Source organism: Macrotis lagotis, chromosome 1 (assembly GCF_037893015.1).
Source record: "Macrotis lagotis isolate mMagLag1 chromosome 1, bilby.v1.9.chrom.fasta, whole genome shotgun sequence".
Taxonomy (NCBI): Eukaryota; Metazoa; Chordata; class Mammalia; order Peramelemorphia; family Peramelidae; genus Macrotis; species Macrotis lagotis.
The window spans coordinates 261,685,895-261,701,868 of NC_133658.1; the positions used below are offsets into that span (position 1 = coordinate 261,685,895).

Consider the following 15,974-nt stretch of genomic DNA (forward strand, 5'->3'; position numbering starts at 1 on the left):
TGGCCTTGGGCAAGCCACTTAACTCCACTGCCTTGCAAAAAACCCCAAAAAAACAAAAAGCAAAACAAAGAGACTTGGATGGTTCAAATCTTGGCTCTGCTTCATCTTACAGTGTGACTTTGGACAAGACATTTAGTCTATTGGAATTTCAGTTTCATCAACTGAAAAAGGAGAAATGGACAGAGACTAGTTTTAAATATGATTATTCATTTCCACTTCTATAAACTGAAATACTAATGTTTCCTTTTTCATCGAGTGTTGTAAGCATAACATTATGGAAAAATCAATAATTATTTTTATCATTCTATTTCCTAGCACAAAGTCCTGTACATAGTGAATGCTTAATAAGTATTTGTTTAATTGAATTGCAAGTGAAGAATCTTAAATCTAGAGAAACAAAACAGTTGTTTTCAGGAAAAGCAGAATTCCCTCCTTCAATAGGTTTATTCACATGAGACAAACAGAGCCAGTAAATAGTTCTAGCAATAAATACAATAGTATTGATAATAGACAATTAACTCCTTTAAAAAAATTCTCAAAGTACTAAATGATTGAGAATTGAAATAACATACCTAGAGAAGGATTTTTATTTAGAATAATCATATTTTAAAGATTGTCAGAGATTGTTTTCTCTGTAGTTCTCACTCTCTGAATGTAGTTGCCTCACCATTCTCCTTAGGCCTAGGGTTAAGAAAATGACACTTGACTATCCCATAGGCCAGAAATTTATGTAAAAGGCAGTTAAAGTCGATGCTTTTCCTTCCCAGATGTTTCCACTCCGGATGCTCCTGCATTAGCTAGACAGCATGGTATGGTGGAAAGAATGCTAAACTTAAAGAGTAAGAAAGAAGACCATGCATAACATTACTGTGAGACCATGGGCAAATCATTTAATCTCTCTCATTTGTAAAATGAGAATAATACTTGCTCCAACCACCCATCACCTCTAAACACACACACACACACACACACACACACACCCATTGTGAGGGAAATGATTTGCAAATTTGTAAACCATAAAGCATTATGGAAATAAAAAAAATTCTTTTTTTCCATAAGGGGTGAAGACAAAAGAAATATTGTATTCCCTTGCTGTGGGTGAAGTGGGCATAAAGATTGCAAAGAACAGATGAAATCTGTCAAATAGTCATGGTATGTTTTTTTAGATTATTGGCAAAATGACAAGACCTTCCCTCTCTGAAAGGGCTCCTGGGTGTCAAAATCTCCCAAGTCACAGGTTTTTCAGTCTAGAAGCTTTTCCTCAGTTGTGTTCTCTCCTAAGCAGTGGGAATACAAATTTGAGCAGACTTTTGCTCTCAGGGGCCTTACATTCTAATAAAAGGATGCTGCCCATTAGCATTGGGAAAGGAACTAGATCTAAGATTTCACTGGTAGATCTAGTTCTTTTCCCAATGCTACCAGTCGAAGCAATGCAGCACTTTCTTCGCAGCTTTCCAGGACTGAAAGGTGCCTTGGAGCACTAAGATGAAAGATGCAAAGACACCACAGATCCCAGGTGGGACTTGCTGGTGAGGAAGCAAGCATTTAGTAATCACCTGCAATGTGCCAGGCATCGATCTCTTCTCATTTGATCTTCACCACAATCCTGGGTTGTGGATGCTATTATTATTTTTATTATTTTCCCCATTTTAGAGTTGAAGAAACTGAGGCCAGCAGAGACTAAGTGCCTTGTCCAAGGCTGTCTGCACAACCTGGTTCCAAAGCTGGCTCTCGACCCGTGCCCCCCGCGGCAGGGTCCCAACCTCAGCGTCTCGGGTGGGTCAGCGCGGGACTGAAGGAGGCACCGGCACAAGTGGAACAGCGAGCGGGCGGGGCAGGAGGGAGGACGCACGCGCACTGCAGGCCTCGGGACGGCTCTCTCCCCCCGCCTTCCTTCCCCTCTCCTCCTCCGGGATTGGCCGATGGCTCTCCTTTCCTTCCCTCGGATTGGTTGGTGGGAGAAAAAAGCGCGTGAAAGCGGCCTGGAGGCGGAGGGGGCGCGCATCGGTGACGCGGCCGCTTCGTCCGCACCTGGCTTGTGCCCTGCCCTCCCGCCCTCTTGCTCTGCCGGGCGCCATGGCTTTGGCACCCGTGGGCCCCGAGGCCGCCTTTTTCAGGGTTTTGGACCAGCACAGGGTCTCCCTGATCGAGTCCCTGAAGGAAGGCCGAGGGGAGGCCCCCTGTAAGGAGGCCCCCCGTAAGGAGGCCTCGAGGTAGCGAACTGGCCGACCTGGCTTTAAAATCAAGTGTGGAGGGGGGTTCGACTGGGGGGGGGGAGGGGAGGGGTGTGCCCCGCCTCGGCCCGGGGCCTCCCCCGCCCCAGCCTCGCCAGCGCCCCCATTTGTCCTCGAAGGAAGGGGTGCGGGGGCCCAGCACCTCCGGAATAGACCAACTTTAAAGAAAATTGCCTCGGAGGTGGAGCTCTGTCTCCATGCCGCTCTCTAGTGCTCCCGTTAACTTTTAGCAGGAAAAGGACTACTTGGGGCAGCCTTTCTGGCTGGAAGGATTTCTTGTTCCAGTTCACCTGGCTCCACCTAGCTTCGCTAGGTGTTAACTTATGTGAAATCTCACTTTTTTTTAAGCAACATCATTTGGGAACACTCATACTTTTGCATCCATTTTAACAACGGGTTTTGAGTTTGGGGTTTTTTTTAAGTACTTTTTTTTCTTGTGATATAGTAAATTGTTTATGCATTTATTCCCTTTGGGGGGCTATATTCTGTTTAAAAATGAAATGAAAATAAATGGCCAATTCTAGCTCATTTTAAAAGACTAAGTTTTATATATTATATATGTATATAATATATATAAAATTTTAAAAGTGGCATCCAAGGAATATATTTGGTTATATCAAAGGGAATTTTCTAACTGGAACCCACCATTTTAGCTAATAATGCTTTTAAGTATTCTTGAAAGTTAAGACAATGTTAATATAATTTAAATATTTATCTTTATAATCTTTTAGAATATAAAAGAAAATTTATAAACTAAAGCTTTATAATGATAACGGAGCATCTAAAGTCAGTTGAGTGTTAACAGTCTTTATTATAACCACTATTTTTTCAAAGTTTTATTACAATCTATTTTATTTTCCTAATTTAGTAATGTCTTCACTTTATGTGGTATAAATAGCTCTTCTCTGAAAGCATTTCCTTCAACAAAACAAAAACATGTTTACCAGAATAATTCAATTTTGAATAGAATTAGAGGAAGGAATAGAAGGAGGAAAGGAAACCTCTAGCTTAAATTGTCATTTACTTGATTGTAACTTAGAGAAGTTAACATAACTTACCAGAAAAATGATAAGTTTTTAAACACTAGTTCTTAAAAAAACAATTGTCCTTTATAAAGACTTGTAAGCTAATTTCCAAAAGCATGCTTTCCCAGTGACAGTAATTAGATTAGATTGAAATATATTTTATTCCTTTTATAATTTTTGACTTTGGAAATTGATCTAATTTGTCAATGTTACGTCATTTAAAATATCACTAGAACTTCAAATTTATAAGAATACAGTTGAGTAACAGTTGAAGTAAACTGGAATTTCTTTGTCTAAAAATGTAATTACACTTATTTTCTCACAATGGTATTGTAAAAGAATAGCTTTCCCATGATTTTATGGAAGAAATGAAAACATTTTGATATATGTGTGTGTGTGTGTGTGTATATAATGTCAACACAATAGAATATTTTTAAAAATCCAAATAATCCTGAGATAATTTTAAAAATATGATTGATTTAAGGGAATCAACATGCTAAAATAATTATTACAATTGTCATGCTAAATCATTATTTATTCATAATTTCAGTTCTGAGATTCTTGCATCTATAGAAAATATTATTCAAGACATCATCACAAGCCTAGCAAGAAATGAAGCACCATTTCTCACACTAGACAACAGATCAAATTGGGGAAATATCAAGTGGGCAATATTCATATTTAAGTTTTATATAAGTTTAAATGTCAATGCCAATATTATTTTATTGAACTTTGTAATCAGGATGATTCTGTATTCCCATAATTAGTAAGTATTTTTGTTATCTTGATCATTTTCATATTCAATTTGATTTCAGGACTTGATTCTGTAGTTCTCTTTTGGGGACTCTCAGTTTATATAGATTTACTTAAATCACTTAAAAAAGTCTGGACGAAAAGATTTTCATACTTCATAATTCAGTTGTCTGATTTCAAATTCACCTTGTCCAAAACAGAACTCATTTCCCCCCAAACCCTCTTTTGAACTTTTCATTTTCTGGTGAGGGTCCTATCAGGAATCCTTTTCACTCAGGTTTTCAATTTCATGACTATTTTGACCCCACTTTTTTCTTCAAGCCACAAGTCCAAACAGTTGCCAGATTTTGCCATTTTTGCTTCTACAACATCTCTGGCATCTTTCCCTTCTTCTTCTTCATTCACATGGCCACACCCGGTTCATATCCACATCATCTCTCATATGGGCCATTACAAAAACATACTAATTGGTCTCCTTGCCTAGCTCTTCTCTTCAGTCCATCTTTCATACATCTGACAAAGTGATTTTCCTGCAGTACAGGTTCAATCATATCACTGTCTTACTCAGTAAATTCCAGTGGTTCCCTCTTGCCTCCAGGATTAAATAGAAATACCTCAGTTTGATTTTTAAAGTCTTTTACAACCTGGCTCCAAGTTCATAACTTTGTACTGATTGTCTTTCCCCCATGTCTGGAATACAATCCCTCTTTACTTCTATCTCATTAAATATTTTGTTTCTTTCAAAACTCAACTTAGGATGTCTCCAAAAGGAGACTTTCCTGAGTCATTCAGCCACCAGTTCACTTTTCCCCCATCTACTGATCTGATATTTATTTTGTAGAGAATAGAAAATGGATCTGTAATTCTATTTATATAGGAAAATCCCAAACTCCTACAATGCAGAACAGCACCTTCTCTACCACTTCAGTGTTTTCAAGAATAAGCCAAGAGTATTGAAAAGTTATGTGATTTGCCCAAGGTTATACAACAACCCGTGTCACAGTAGCAAATGAACCCAAGTTTTCATAATTTTGAGGTCAATTCTCTAGCTACAATGCCACACTGTCTCTCTATTTCTCTCGCTGTTTTTATTTATGTGTATATCTATATATGTATATACATATATAGCTGCATGCACATCCATATACATATCTCAAAGAATATAATCTCATTTTTGTCTTTTTATCCCCAAGTGCCTAGCATAATGCTTGCTGATTGATAATATACCATCAGAATAGAAATAATTATTAGGTAGTTGAAATTGTTGGTTTTCTATAATACAATGCAATTTGTATAGTTCCTATCATTTTAAATTGCTCATTTATTATGTTAAGTAATATAAACTTATACCACATTTTAGAAGCTGCTTTGATTCAGTATCTACTTTTTATAACAGTAGTCATCTGGCATATTTTTACTGTGCTTGGTGTGTTCTGCCACCTTTAGGACATATTTGGTAGTTCAGTTAGGTAACTGCAAAAGTGCTATATTGGGTACAGAACTGTATTTTTCAGGTAACTTAAAAATTAATATATAATTTTCAAAGCAATAAATATTATAGCAAATTAAAACATAAGGTGCAGACATTTCATAATTTCTATCTTTTTCCCATGGAAATAATTTTTATGTATTTTTTTGGGAAAAGACTAAAAAAAGTCTGTTCCACAAAGAATATACTTGGAACATACATTGAATTATGAAGTATAAAGTTAACCTTAGAACACTTTTAGTGCTCATTTTGTAACCTAAATGTTTTTACAGAGTAGTACAATTAAGCATATTATTTGACATTCCAAAGGTCATTTTTTCCCATTGTTTTTCTTTCTTAAAAAAATGACTAGATTTGAAGATTCTGTAGGTCTACAGATGATACCTCATTGTACCACCAAGAAAATCAAAAGTGATTCAGCAAAATCAGCACCAAGATTTGGTAAAATAATAAATATTTCTTAGATTTTTAGGATTAATAAATAAATTATGTTGTTTTATTTATATTATATCATTGTATTCTTTAATTTTTAATTATTTTAGCACATTTTTCTGAAAGTAATTTTATTACCATTTTGTCACTATCATTGTCAATAACTGAAAATAATTCTAGAACAAATGTTATCTTAAAATATGTGATACAGAAAATCCATTTTGCAGACTTTTTATTTAAAAAACCAAGGGCTTTTTATTGATTCTTGGGACAACTCTTATCCTCTATTCAGTTCTTCTTTGGAAATATATTTTAAAATACCTTGGAAATAGGATGTCATATAAGTGAAATTAATTTAGCAAATATCTTCTTTTAGGTAATTGTATAGTCTTTATTCATATCACTTATTTTCTAAAGAAAATCATTAGTTTGTGCTATTAACAACTTCTAATGAATAGAATGAATAACATGTAGATTGATTTTACTTTCCAGCTCTAATTCTCAAAATATTATCTATGATCTACAAATTAGTCCAGAGCAACACTTATGCAACCAAGAGGTAACTATGTTAGAATTACAAAGGTATGCTTTAAAAAATAACATGAAATTGAATTAAAAGTAGAGTCATTGTGTCTTTTGCCCCATGGATACCCTTTGGTTAAGATACAACTTTATATCCTTTTGTATATAGAGAACTTAAATACTCTAATGACAAAACTTTATATCCTTTTGTATATGGAGTTCTTACGTCCTTCTAATGACAAAATGATATATTTATTCAAGAAAATAGAACTATTGGTAGCAAAACAAATTATTTTCTCCATAGGTTCATTATTAAAAATGTCTTCTTCTATGAAGAAAATAAGGTTAATTAAAGATATTTTATTTTTATAGAGACATATATTATACTGATATCCAATTATTTGGGAACCAGAGTGTTGTGGACAATATAATCATTGACATTTCCTGTATGTTAAAAGTACCAAGGAGAAATCTGCATATTGTAAGTTCCTTTTAAAATAATTTCTTCTATTTGACCAAAATGTTTCATCTTGTTTGCATATGCAATATTTTAATTAGAATGAAAATTTCCTCAGTTCACATTTTTTGATAAATTCTTCATACCTAAATACAGAAGATTAAAAATGTAATTTATGTTTATTATTCATCTATGTTTTCATTTAAATTAGCACTTCTAAAATATACTCTTGGTAATTCCACATCATTCTCCTATTGAAGTATGAACTATCCCGGGGGAATTTATAAATATTCTTAGTTATATTAAATTCATATTAATTTTTTCCTTCACTTCTTAAATTGCAACATTTATACATATATTTTCTTCTTTACCTCTAAAATAATAAAATATATGCATATATTTAATGTATTTAACAGTTATTCACAGTTTCTTATATATTTCTTTCTTGTTCACTGTATATTTAGATATTTGTTTGCGTATGATTGCTCATTTAACAATGAAAAAAATAATTTTTAAAATTTGCAACCTTACATTAAATATACATTGCACTGTAGATGAACTTAGGGGATGACAAACTTTATAAACCATATTGGTAAAAAAAATGATCAAATATATTTGAATTTTATTTTTCCAGTTGTCTACTTCAAAAGGTCTAATTGCTGGTAATCTAAGCTACATTGAAGAAGATGGTACCAAAGTTAATTGTTCCTATTGTACAACGGTATTTACAGTAATGCCTTAGCCTGTTTTTGTCACACTTTTGACAGCATTTAAATGTTTTAGCTTTTTTAAAACATTAAGTGATTTGTGTTATTTCAAGTTTTAATATGTTCTTTTGGAGTTTAAGATTTCAAATATAAAACTGAAAGAGGAAGATTTGGCTAGTTGTTAGTAAATTATCTTCATAATTTGTTTTGGTAAGATTCCAAATTTCAGTGGCAAAAGTCAAATAATTTTTACCCAACTGTATATCATTTTTTAAATTTTTAATATATAGTTTATTTAAAGGAGAATATTTCCTTTTTTTCAGCACAAAATGATATAAAATCTTTATAATATTTGGTAAAATACAGAAATACTAAGTTTATTTTTAACACTATATTCTAGGCTTTTAAAATGCAGAAAATATATAGAAGCAAGGTATGGTCAGATTACTAAATTGGAGGTATAGATTATGAAGTTAAATAAGAGTTCTTCATAAGAAATGGAGAATCTGTTCATCTTTGTGTCATTGATTTCTACTTTTCTATTTACACTAGTCAAGATGGAAAGAAACTATTACCTAGGATGAAAAATAGTCTGAATCAAATGTTTGATTTCCTAGTAAGCCATAAATCTCCTATGACTAATGTTTGGGAGGATAATTATCATATGATGTTTTTAATTATTAAGTATGGTTATATTTACTTTTTGTTTCAAATGACATCTCTTTTTTTATATTAGGCAGTTGCTGTCCCATCCAACATCCAAGGAATTAGAAGTATCCTTTCAGTAGAATGTTAAGTTGAACTATTTTTAAAATGCTTAATAAGCAGTCCATGTTTTAAAAGTTCATTTTCACATGCATTTTTAATCTAAAATTAAATTAGGAAAACTATGGTTGCTTCTGAATGTTTACTTATTGTTCAGCTGAATATTCTTGCTTTCATCTAACACGTGATTCTGCCTTAACATAGAAGATTTGGTTACAGATGCAAAGTTCCTACTAATTGTAGAAAAAGATGCAACATTTCAGCGACTCCTAGATGATAATTTCTGCAGTAAACTATCTCCATGCATAATTATCACGGTATTATATTATGATAGCTTTTATAAGTTTTAAAATTTTATCATGCTTTGTAAAAATGGATTTTAATGTTTTTAAGAGATCTCTATGGTTTCCATAGTTTCGTCTTATTTGTAGGATGTTTTATCACATTCTACTTTTTTTAAATCATTACACACACACACACACACACACACAGAGCTTATCATCCAAGTTGATTGTGAGTTCCTTCACAGCTTACCTGTACAGTCTAGCAAAGCAGCTTCAACAGGGTAGATGTTTAATAAATTTTTGTTAATTTATTATGTTGAATAAATTGTTGTAAAAGTAAATAGACATGTCCATTTAAGAAATGCATTTATATTTTAGCAAAAATTTCAGTCAAATACTTTCTCCTCTTCCTTTTTCTTTCTGTACCTATGATATATAATTGAAGTAGGGATACCTACTCTGAAACTTCTAGTCTTTGTGAATTGACTGGAGTACTAAGAAGTTAATTCACATATTCAAGATTATATAGCTAGGAGAGGTCAGAGGCAAGATTTAAATTCAAGTTGTCTTGATTTTGAAGCTGACCCTTTGTTTATTACTCCACACTGCCTCTAATTTTTAACTTATTACCATAAGACAAAAGTAATACTATTTACTGTACCCATAGAAAATGACCACTTATTAAAGGAATATGTACTCTAGTTACAATATTCAGATTTCCAGTCATAATATTGCACCATTTTCAACTTGGCCATTTATGACAAAGTTCTGCTACACCACATATATTAGATAAGCCATTATCTAATGTAGCTTTGGTGCTCATTTCAGAACTAAAACCACAATTCTGCCTTTTACTCACTGCCAAAGATAATTTTTTTACTCTATAATATTTTAATATTAATCAAGTAACATATTTTACTGGGGACACAGCCATGATCTAGTATTAGGCTAGGTGCTTTGAGAATACAAAATAAAACAATAGGTGATAAAGTGGTTAGAGAATTAGTTGTGGAATCAGGAAGACTCATCTTTATGAGTTCAAATCTGGCTTCAGATACTTACTGGCTGTGTGATTGGGCAGGTGAGTGGGCAAGTCACTTAACCCAGTTTGCCTCAGTTCCTCATATATAAAATGAGTTGGGGAAAGAAATGGAAAATTTTTGGTATCTTTGCCATGAAAAAGAGTTTAGAGTCCTAAAACAACAACTGCCTTTGTGGAATTCATCATCTAAATGGGGACACAGATTCATTTATATGAAATAATCAATGAATAATACAAAAGTACTAAACTCTGAGGTGTAGACTGCATAGGTACTGGGAAAATTCAGTGATTAAAGTAAAACTTCATGATTTGATTTTACTGTTGAAGAAAATGTAAAAGAATTTGAATAGAGAAGAACATTTCATATAAGGAAATAACATGAATAGAGGAATGGAATAGAGAATGAATATTCAGGAAACAAAAAAGAAAATGACATAATTTGAATGGATGGTTCATACTGGGTATTAGTAAAAAAATTAAAGATGAATAAATTGGGTGGGGCAAATTAAGTCTTGAAAGCTAGGCAGTTCTATATTATTTCATAGAAATCAAAGATTTTAAACTGGAAGGAACTTTAGAAATTATCCCATTCAAACCCTTCATTTATAGATATAAAATGAATATAATAGGAAACTGGCATCCATTTTTAAGTGATTTTTTAATCAGAAGAGTGACAATTCAATTCAACAAATATTAAGTTCCCTTTGTACATTCTAGGTGCTAAGTATAAAAAGACAAAAATAAAATAATTCCTGCCTTTTAGGAGATTATGCCCTGCTAGTAGGATACATGTATCAATTTGTGTGTGTATCTACATTTACATGTATAGATATTTTAATATATTCATGTATCTCACACACACACAACACACACACACACACACACACACACATATATATATATATATATATACACATATAAATTGAGGAAGTAAAGAAGAGAGCATAAACATGAGGGCAGGTATGGCAGAATGTGGGAAGAGGAAGAAGATAAAAAAAACTTTACAAAAGATGTAGTGGTTAAAAAAGACAGGTACTTAAAAAAGTAAAATGAATAGGAAGAGGAAGAAGTTGGAGTCAGGAAGGCCAAAAAGGGGGCTATTGAAGTAATTCAGGTGCTGTAGTCCTCTCTCTAGCTCATTTTATAGATGAGGAGCTGAGGCAAACAGGGTTAAGTGATGTCTCAAACTAATAGGATAGCAATGGATATGGAAAAGATAATGAGCTATTTCAAAGGAAAAAATTAGCAAGCTTAGTGCTAATTTTAGTGCTAGTTGATGAGAGAAAAAACAAAAACAATGCCAAAGTTTTTAGCCTAAATCATTGGGAGAAAGAATGGTGGCACCACTGAAAGAGAAGGAAGTAAGAAGGGGTATTATTTTGAATGAGAAGACATGAGTTTAATTTGAAGTGACAGTAAAAAAAAAATCTAAATGCAAAATATTAAATGGTTAGAAATAAATAACAAGAACTAGATTAAAAAAACTCAGAACATTCAGATTTAAGAATGAATTTACAGGAGATAGTTGAAACTATAAAAATTAAAACTCTCCCCAAGAAAGAAAGCATAGTAAGAAAATGGCAGAGTTCTTCTGACTATATCTTGAGAAATACAATTATGGAGTGGCTAGATAAAGTATCACCAGAGAAACAATGAAAAAATAATTATTGCTTATGATTTTTGAGGTTTGTGTTGATTCATATAATATATAGAGGGTTCTTAAACTGGGGGGGGGTCTATGAACTTAAAAAATAAAACCATATTTCAATATAATTGGTTTTCTTTATAACATTTGTATTTTATGCATTTAAAAATATTCTGAGAAGGGAATCAATAGGGTTGACTAAATTGACAAAGGGTCTCATGACACAAACAAGTTTCAGAACCCTGTTGTAGACTATTGTATCATTATCATAGACTATATTTTGCCATGTTTTAATAATAAATGATGAATGCATCAATAATAGGTAGAATGGCATAGATTCTTAGAGCTGTAAAGATCCTTAAAGATCATTTAGTATTTTGGTTTAACAGCACATTTACTTATCAAGACAATTAAAAATATTTATTATCTGTAACAAGAATTTCCATGAATTATCATATATAAGAAATTTAAGTGGCCTTGTTAAAACCAAACTTTGGAAGTTAGTTTTATAGGCCTAATTTTACTTTTACTAACAGATATTTATATTTATTCTTAGGGCAAAGGAGTACCAGATCTAAACACAAGACTTCTAGTCAAAAAACTGTGGGATACATTTCACCTTCCTATTTTCACTCTTGTGGATGCTGATCCACATGGTAATTGTCTGGCTATATCAAAGCACAATAATAATTCCATTGTATTCATAATAGGAATTTTTTTCTTCTAATTTTAGGAGGTTTTGTCCTTTGAAATTAGTTCTTAAGAATAAAGTCATTTATTAAAGTTAAATAGAAAACAATAATTTATGCTTTTTTCCTATTATGTATTGAGATTGTCATATTGTCTTATGTGTAAAATTCATGAAAATAAATTTAAGACATAAATATACTGAATGAAATCTATCAACACTGATTTTTAAAGTTAATTTTTGTTTAACAGGCATAGAAATAATGTGCATCTATAAGTATGGATCTTTGGTAAGTATAGTTAAATATTCCCTGTACTATACTATTGATTTATGTATTTAAAATAACATACTAATCACTCTAAACAATTTCTTCAATGATTTAGAATCACTAGGTTAAATTAGGAAATGTATCAAATGGTCTAGCTGTAGATTCTAGATTCTATGACTGAATTTATGTTTAATTTATTCTGATACCAGATACCACAGTAACCAATACAACAATAAAATACATAGCATTAATATTAGACAAGAAGTATTAGCCATTATCAAATAGGATCTTCTGGACTGGGGTTGCAGCATCATTGGTAGGAGTAATATTATCTGGTTACTATGGAACTATTTAGAATCCCTTATTTTTTCTCTATAATCACAAGAAATTTTCACTTTCACCAAACTGCTCACAATTTTATTATTAGAACTACTGAGATTAAGAAAATTATCATATATAATTTTATATTTATAGTATAGTTTTTACATACCCAAATTGTTTTAAAATATACATTGATATGAAAAAGAGATAGAATAAGGAGAATCTAAGAGAGCAATGATGGAAGATGAGGTAAAAGAGGCTAGTTATAGTGTCATGTTGGTTTCTAGGAAAAGGGTAATATACCCAGAAATATTAAATACAATTTTTCTTTTTTCTTTTTTTTGGGGGGGGGATTTTTGCAGGGCAATGAGGTTAAGTGACTTGTTCTAGAATTCTATTTTTCTTGAATGGATTCTTAATTTAAAGCTTTGCTGCTATTTCTGATTCTACTGTAAACTTGAAGGTAGGAGGCTTAATGAGAAGGAGCATGAAGAGGGCAAGAGTCATACAACATTACTTCCAGGTCCTCCTAAATATCACAATAATATGGATGTTAGAAATGAAAACAAGGGGCAGGTAGGTAGTACAACAGATATGGCACTGGTGTGGCATCAGAAGGACCTAAGTTCATATTCAGATTCAGACATTTTCTATCTTAACCTGCTTGCCTCAAAAGAAAGAAAGAAATGAAAATGGCAGAGTACTAATAAACATTCTCTTTAATCTATTTTAATATATGCTCATCCTTTATTTTAGTCCATGTCTTTTGAAGCTCATAATCTCACAGTTCCAACCATTCGATGGCTTGGTCTTCTTCCATCTGACATTGAAAGGTTAGCAATTTTAGTTGAAATGACCTTTTTAAAATAATGTTTCTATAGATACTACAGAGTGTAGCAATAAACCAAACACATCACTAAAAGAATTGTTGAGAATTTTACATTTTCATTGTCTATCTTGACTGAATCATTTTATGTAATTTTGAATTAAACTGTTCATTGCTTCAGATTTACATAATTTCAATGCTTGGGTAATGGGATATTCTGGTTGACTGAATGCTATAGTTAATTTGAATTTAATCAGAACTGTTATTTCACTCTAAGTTGAATATCTTTATAAAATGCATTAATACTTCACTAGCTGTGTGACGTTGGGCAAGTTATTTAACCACATTGCTTCATAAAAAAACAAAAAATAAAATAAGATAAAATGTATCAGTACACTTATCACATTCCATAAATTGAACTTAATCAAATGGTCATCAGTATAATCAATCATCATTATTTACATAATCCTATACTTGTAGAACCCCTAGGATATTTGTCTAAATAAATATTGGCCCTGTGTCATAATAATAAATTTGCTTTTGTTTCTTCTAAATCTTAATATGAGCTTTTTTTCTTGTGACTTTTTTCCTTATGACAACAGAATACAGAAAAATACAAATAAATTATGTATTCAGAATATTAATTAAGCAATGGATTCTGGGAAATTAAGGTTTTGCTTTATTGTATATGGCAGAGTCAATGGGTACTTAAAATGTGCTTTTTTAAAGAAGTGTTATACATGTGACTCACAGGCCACATATAGCTCAGAATGCTGAGTACAGTCAGAACCAGATTAAAATATATTGTCTCTCTGATTTTTAATTTTATAATATTTTAACAATAACAAAGATAGGAAAACATGTTTATAATATATTTATAAGATGCAGCCAGCAAGAATATGGATGGTTTAGTAGCTACCCAATTTCTATTTGAGTTTGGTATCTCAATTAGTAATCAAAGAAAGCTTTTCTTTATTTCCCTTTAAACATAGTACTCTCCCCAGGGGAATGCATTCCGTAGTTTAGCATCTTTAATTCTATCCCTTCATTTCTTAACCTGCAAACTCTTCAGAAACAACACTTTTATCATATTTAAATTTCCTTCCCTTTTTTGTTTTCCTTTTTGTCATGATTCTCCCAAATTTCTTTTAATAAAAACAATGTCCCACTTTGTAAAACATGGACAGATATCATACCAAATTTATTATCCATTCATATGTATAATTTTAAAAATGTATATTTGACCAAAATTATACCTATTTTAATTATTTCAATTAGAAACTATATATTTCTGATTGTCCCCCCCCCAAATTTTCTCATCTATTATTTCTGTGTATCATTTCATTCCTTCAAGGAAATTGTAACTTTTTAAATCTAAACACAAAATTTGTTATCATAGAACCAACTTTATAAACTTTTTTAAGTTTGAATAGACTACTCATCTGATATACACTGTCACAGAAATAATAATATAGAAACAATACATGATATACTATAAAAGATGTCCAGTTGAACTATAAATACATCACAAAAATATTTTGCCGTTGTTGTATTTTTTAACCTATGCTTTTTTCTAGATTAAATATACCAAGAGGTACATTAATTCCACTAACTAAACAGGACCAAATGAAGCTGGATAGCATCCTGAAGAGACCATATGTTACATACCAACCATTTTGGAAAAAAGAAGTACAGAATCTCTTTGATTATAAGTGGAAATGTTTTATGTTTTATATTAATGTGTTTTGCTAACTTCAATAGAAAGAAAAAGTTATATTCTAATATACAATATTTAGAAAATGTTTTCTGAGAAGTTTTTGCAAACATTAACTAGATAGCACAATTGGGTTCTTTTAGGATACTTTCAAAGATATTTCATGATTGAGAATATTTTTACATGAAGCCTTTTATAAATGTTAATAAATGAAGAGAATTTTTTTCTTTATCTTGGTTATATAGTCCTTTAAAATAATATATAGAAATTTCAAGACAAATTCTTTTTAGGAACCCTGATCTGAATTAATTATAAAAAAGATACTAACTTTCCTTAACATAGGTGTCTTTAGCTTCAAGGGTTAATAAATAGCCTGATTTCACTTAGAGACTAGTATCCTTGGTTTGGGAATAGATCAGATCAAACTTGTAGGAAACAAATTATGGATATCATTGCTATAGCAAAGGTTTTTAATATGACTATGCTTTGTGTTTCTCTACAGATGGAAATAATGGCAGAATTGAAAATGAAAGCAGAAATTCAAGCTTTGACATTTATTTCATCAGATTATCTTTCCAGAGTATACTTACCTAATAAATTACAATTTGGAGGATGGATATAAAACTATCTTAGCAAATCTTAATAAAATGACTAATTTACAGATGCTATTTTGAGCATATATAGTCTTGATAAAAGACAAACTAAAATAGGCTTAAATTTATTCAATAACATACTTTCTATTTTCTTTAGATTTTTTTATCTTATTCAGGTTCATTAATATTTGTCTCCATTTTGTGATGTT

General features: G+C 31.6%; 1 protein-coding gene across 4 annotated transcripts; it reads left to right on the forward strand.

Moving 5' to 3' along the window:
* Positions 1 to 2,030: 2,030 nt before the first annotated feature.
* Positions 2,031 to 15,974, forward strand: SPO11 (SPO11 initiator of meiotic double strand breaks). Of its 4 annotated transcripts, none has more exons than XM_074210318.1 (13): positions 2,031 to 2,213; positions 3,810 to 3,923; positions 5,854 to 5,942; positions 6,426 to 6,492; positions 6,828 to 6,936; positions 7,547 to 7,633; positions 8,356 to 8,392; positions 8,592 to 8,701; positions 11,912 to 12,011; positions 12,295 to 12,332; positions 13,389 to 13,465; positions 15,036 to 15,147; positions 15,675 to 15,974. In XM_074210318.1, the coding sequence occupies exons 1-13, from the start codon at positions 2,077 to 2,079 to the stop codon at positions 15,792 to 15,794; spliced, it is 1,197 nt and encodes a 398-aa protein (XP_074066419.1). In that variant the 5' UTR covers positions 2,031 to 2,076; the 3' UTR covers positions 15,795 to 15,974. The 4 variants fall into 4 exon arrangements, with proteins under 4 accessions (XP_074066419.1, XP_074066420.1, XP_074066421.1 ...); XM_074210319.1 differs by having other exon boundaries at positions 8,604 to 8,701; XM_074210320.1 differs by lacking the exon at positions 3,810 to 3,923.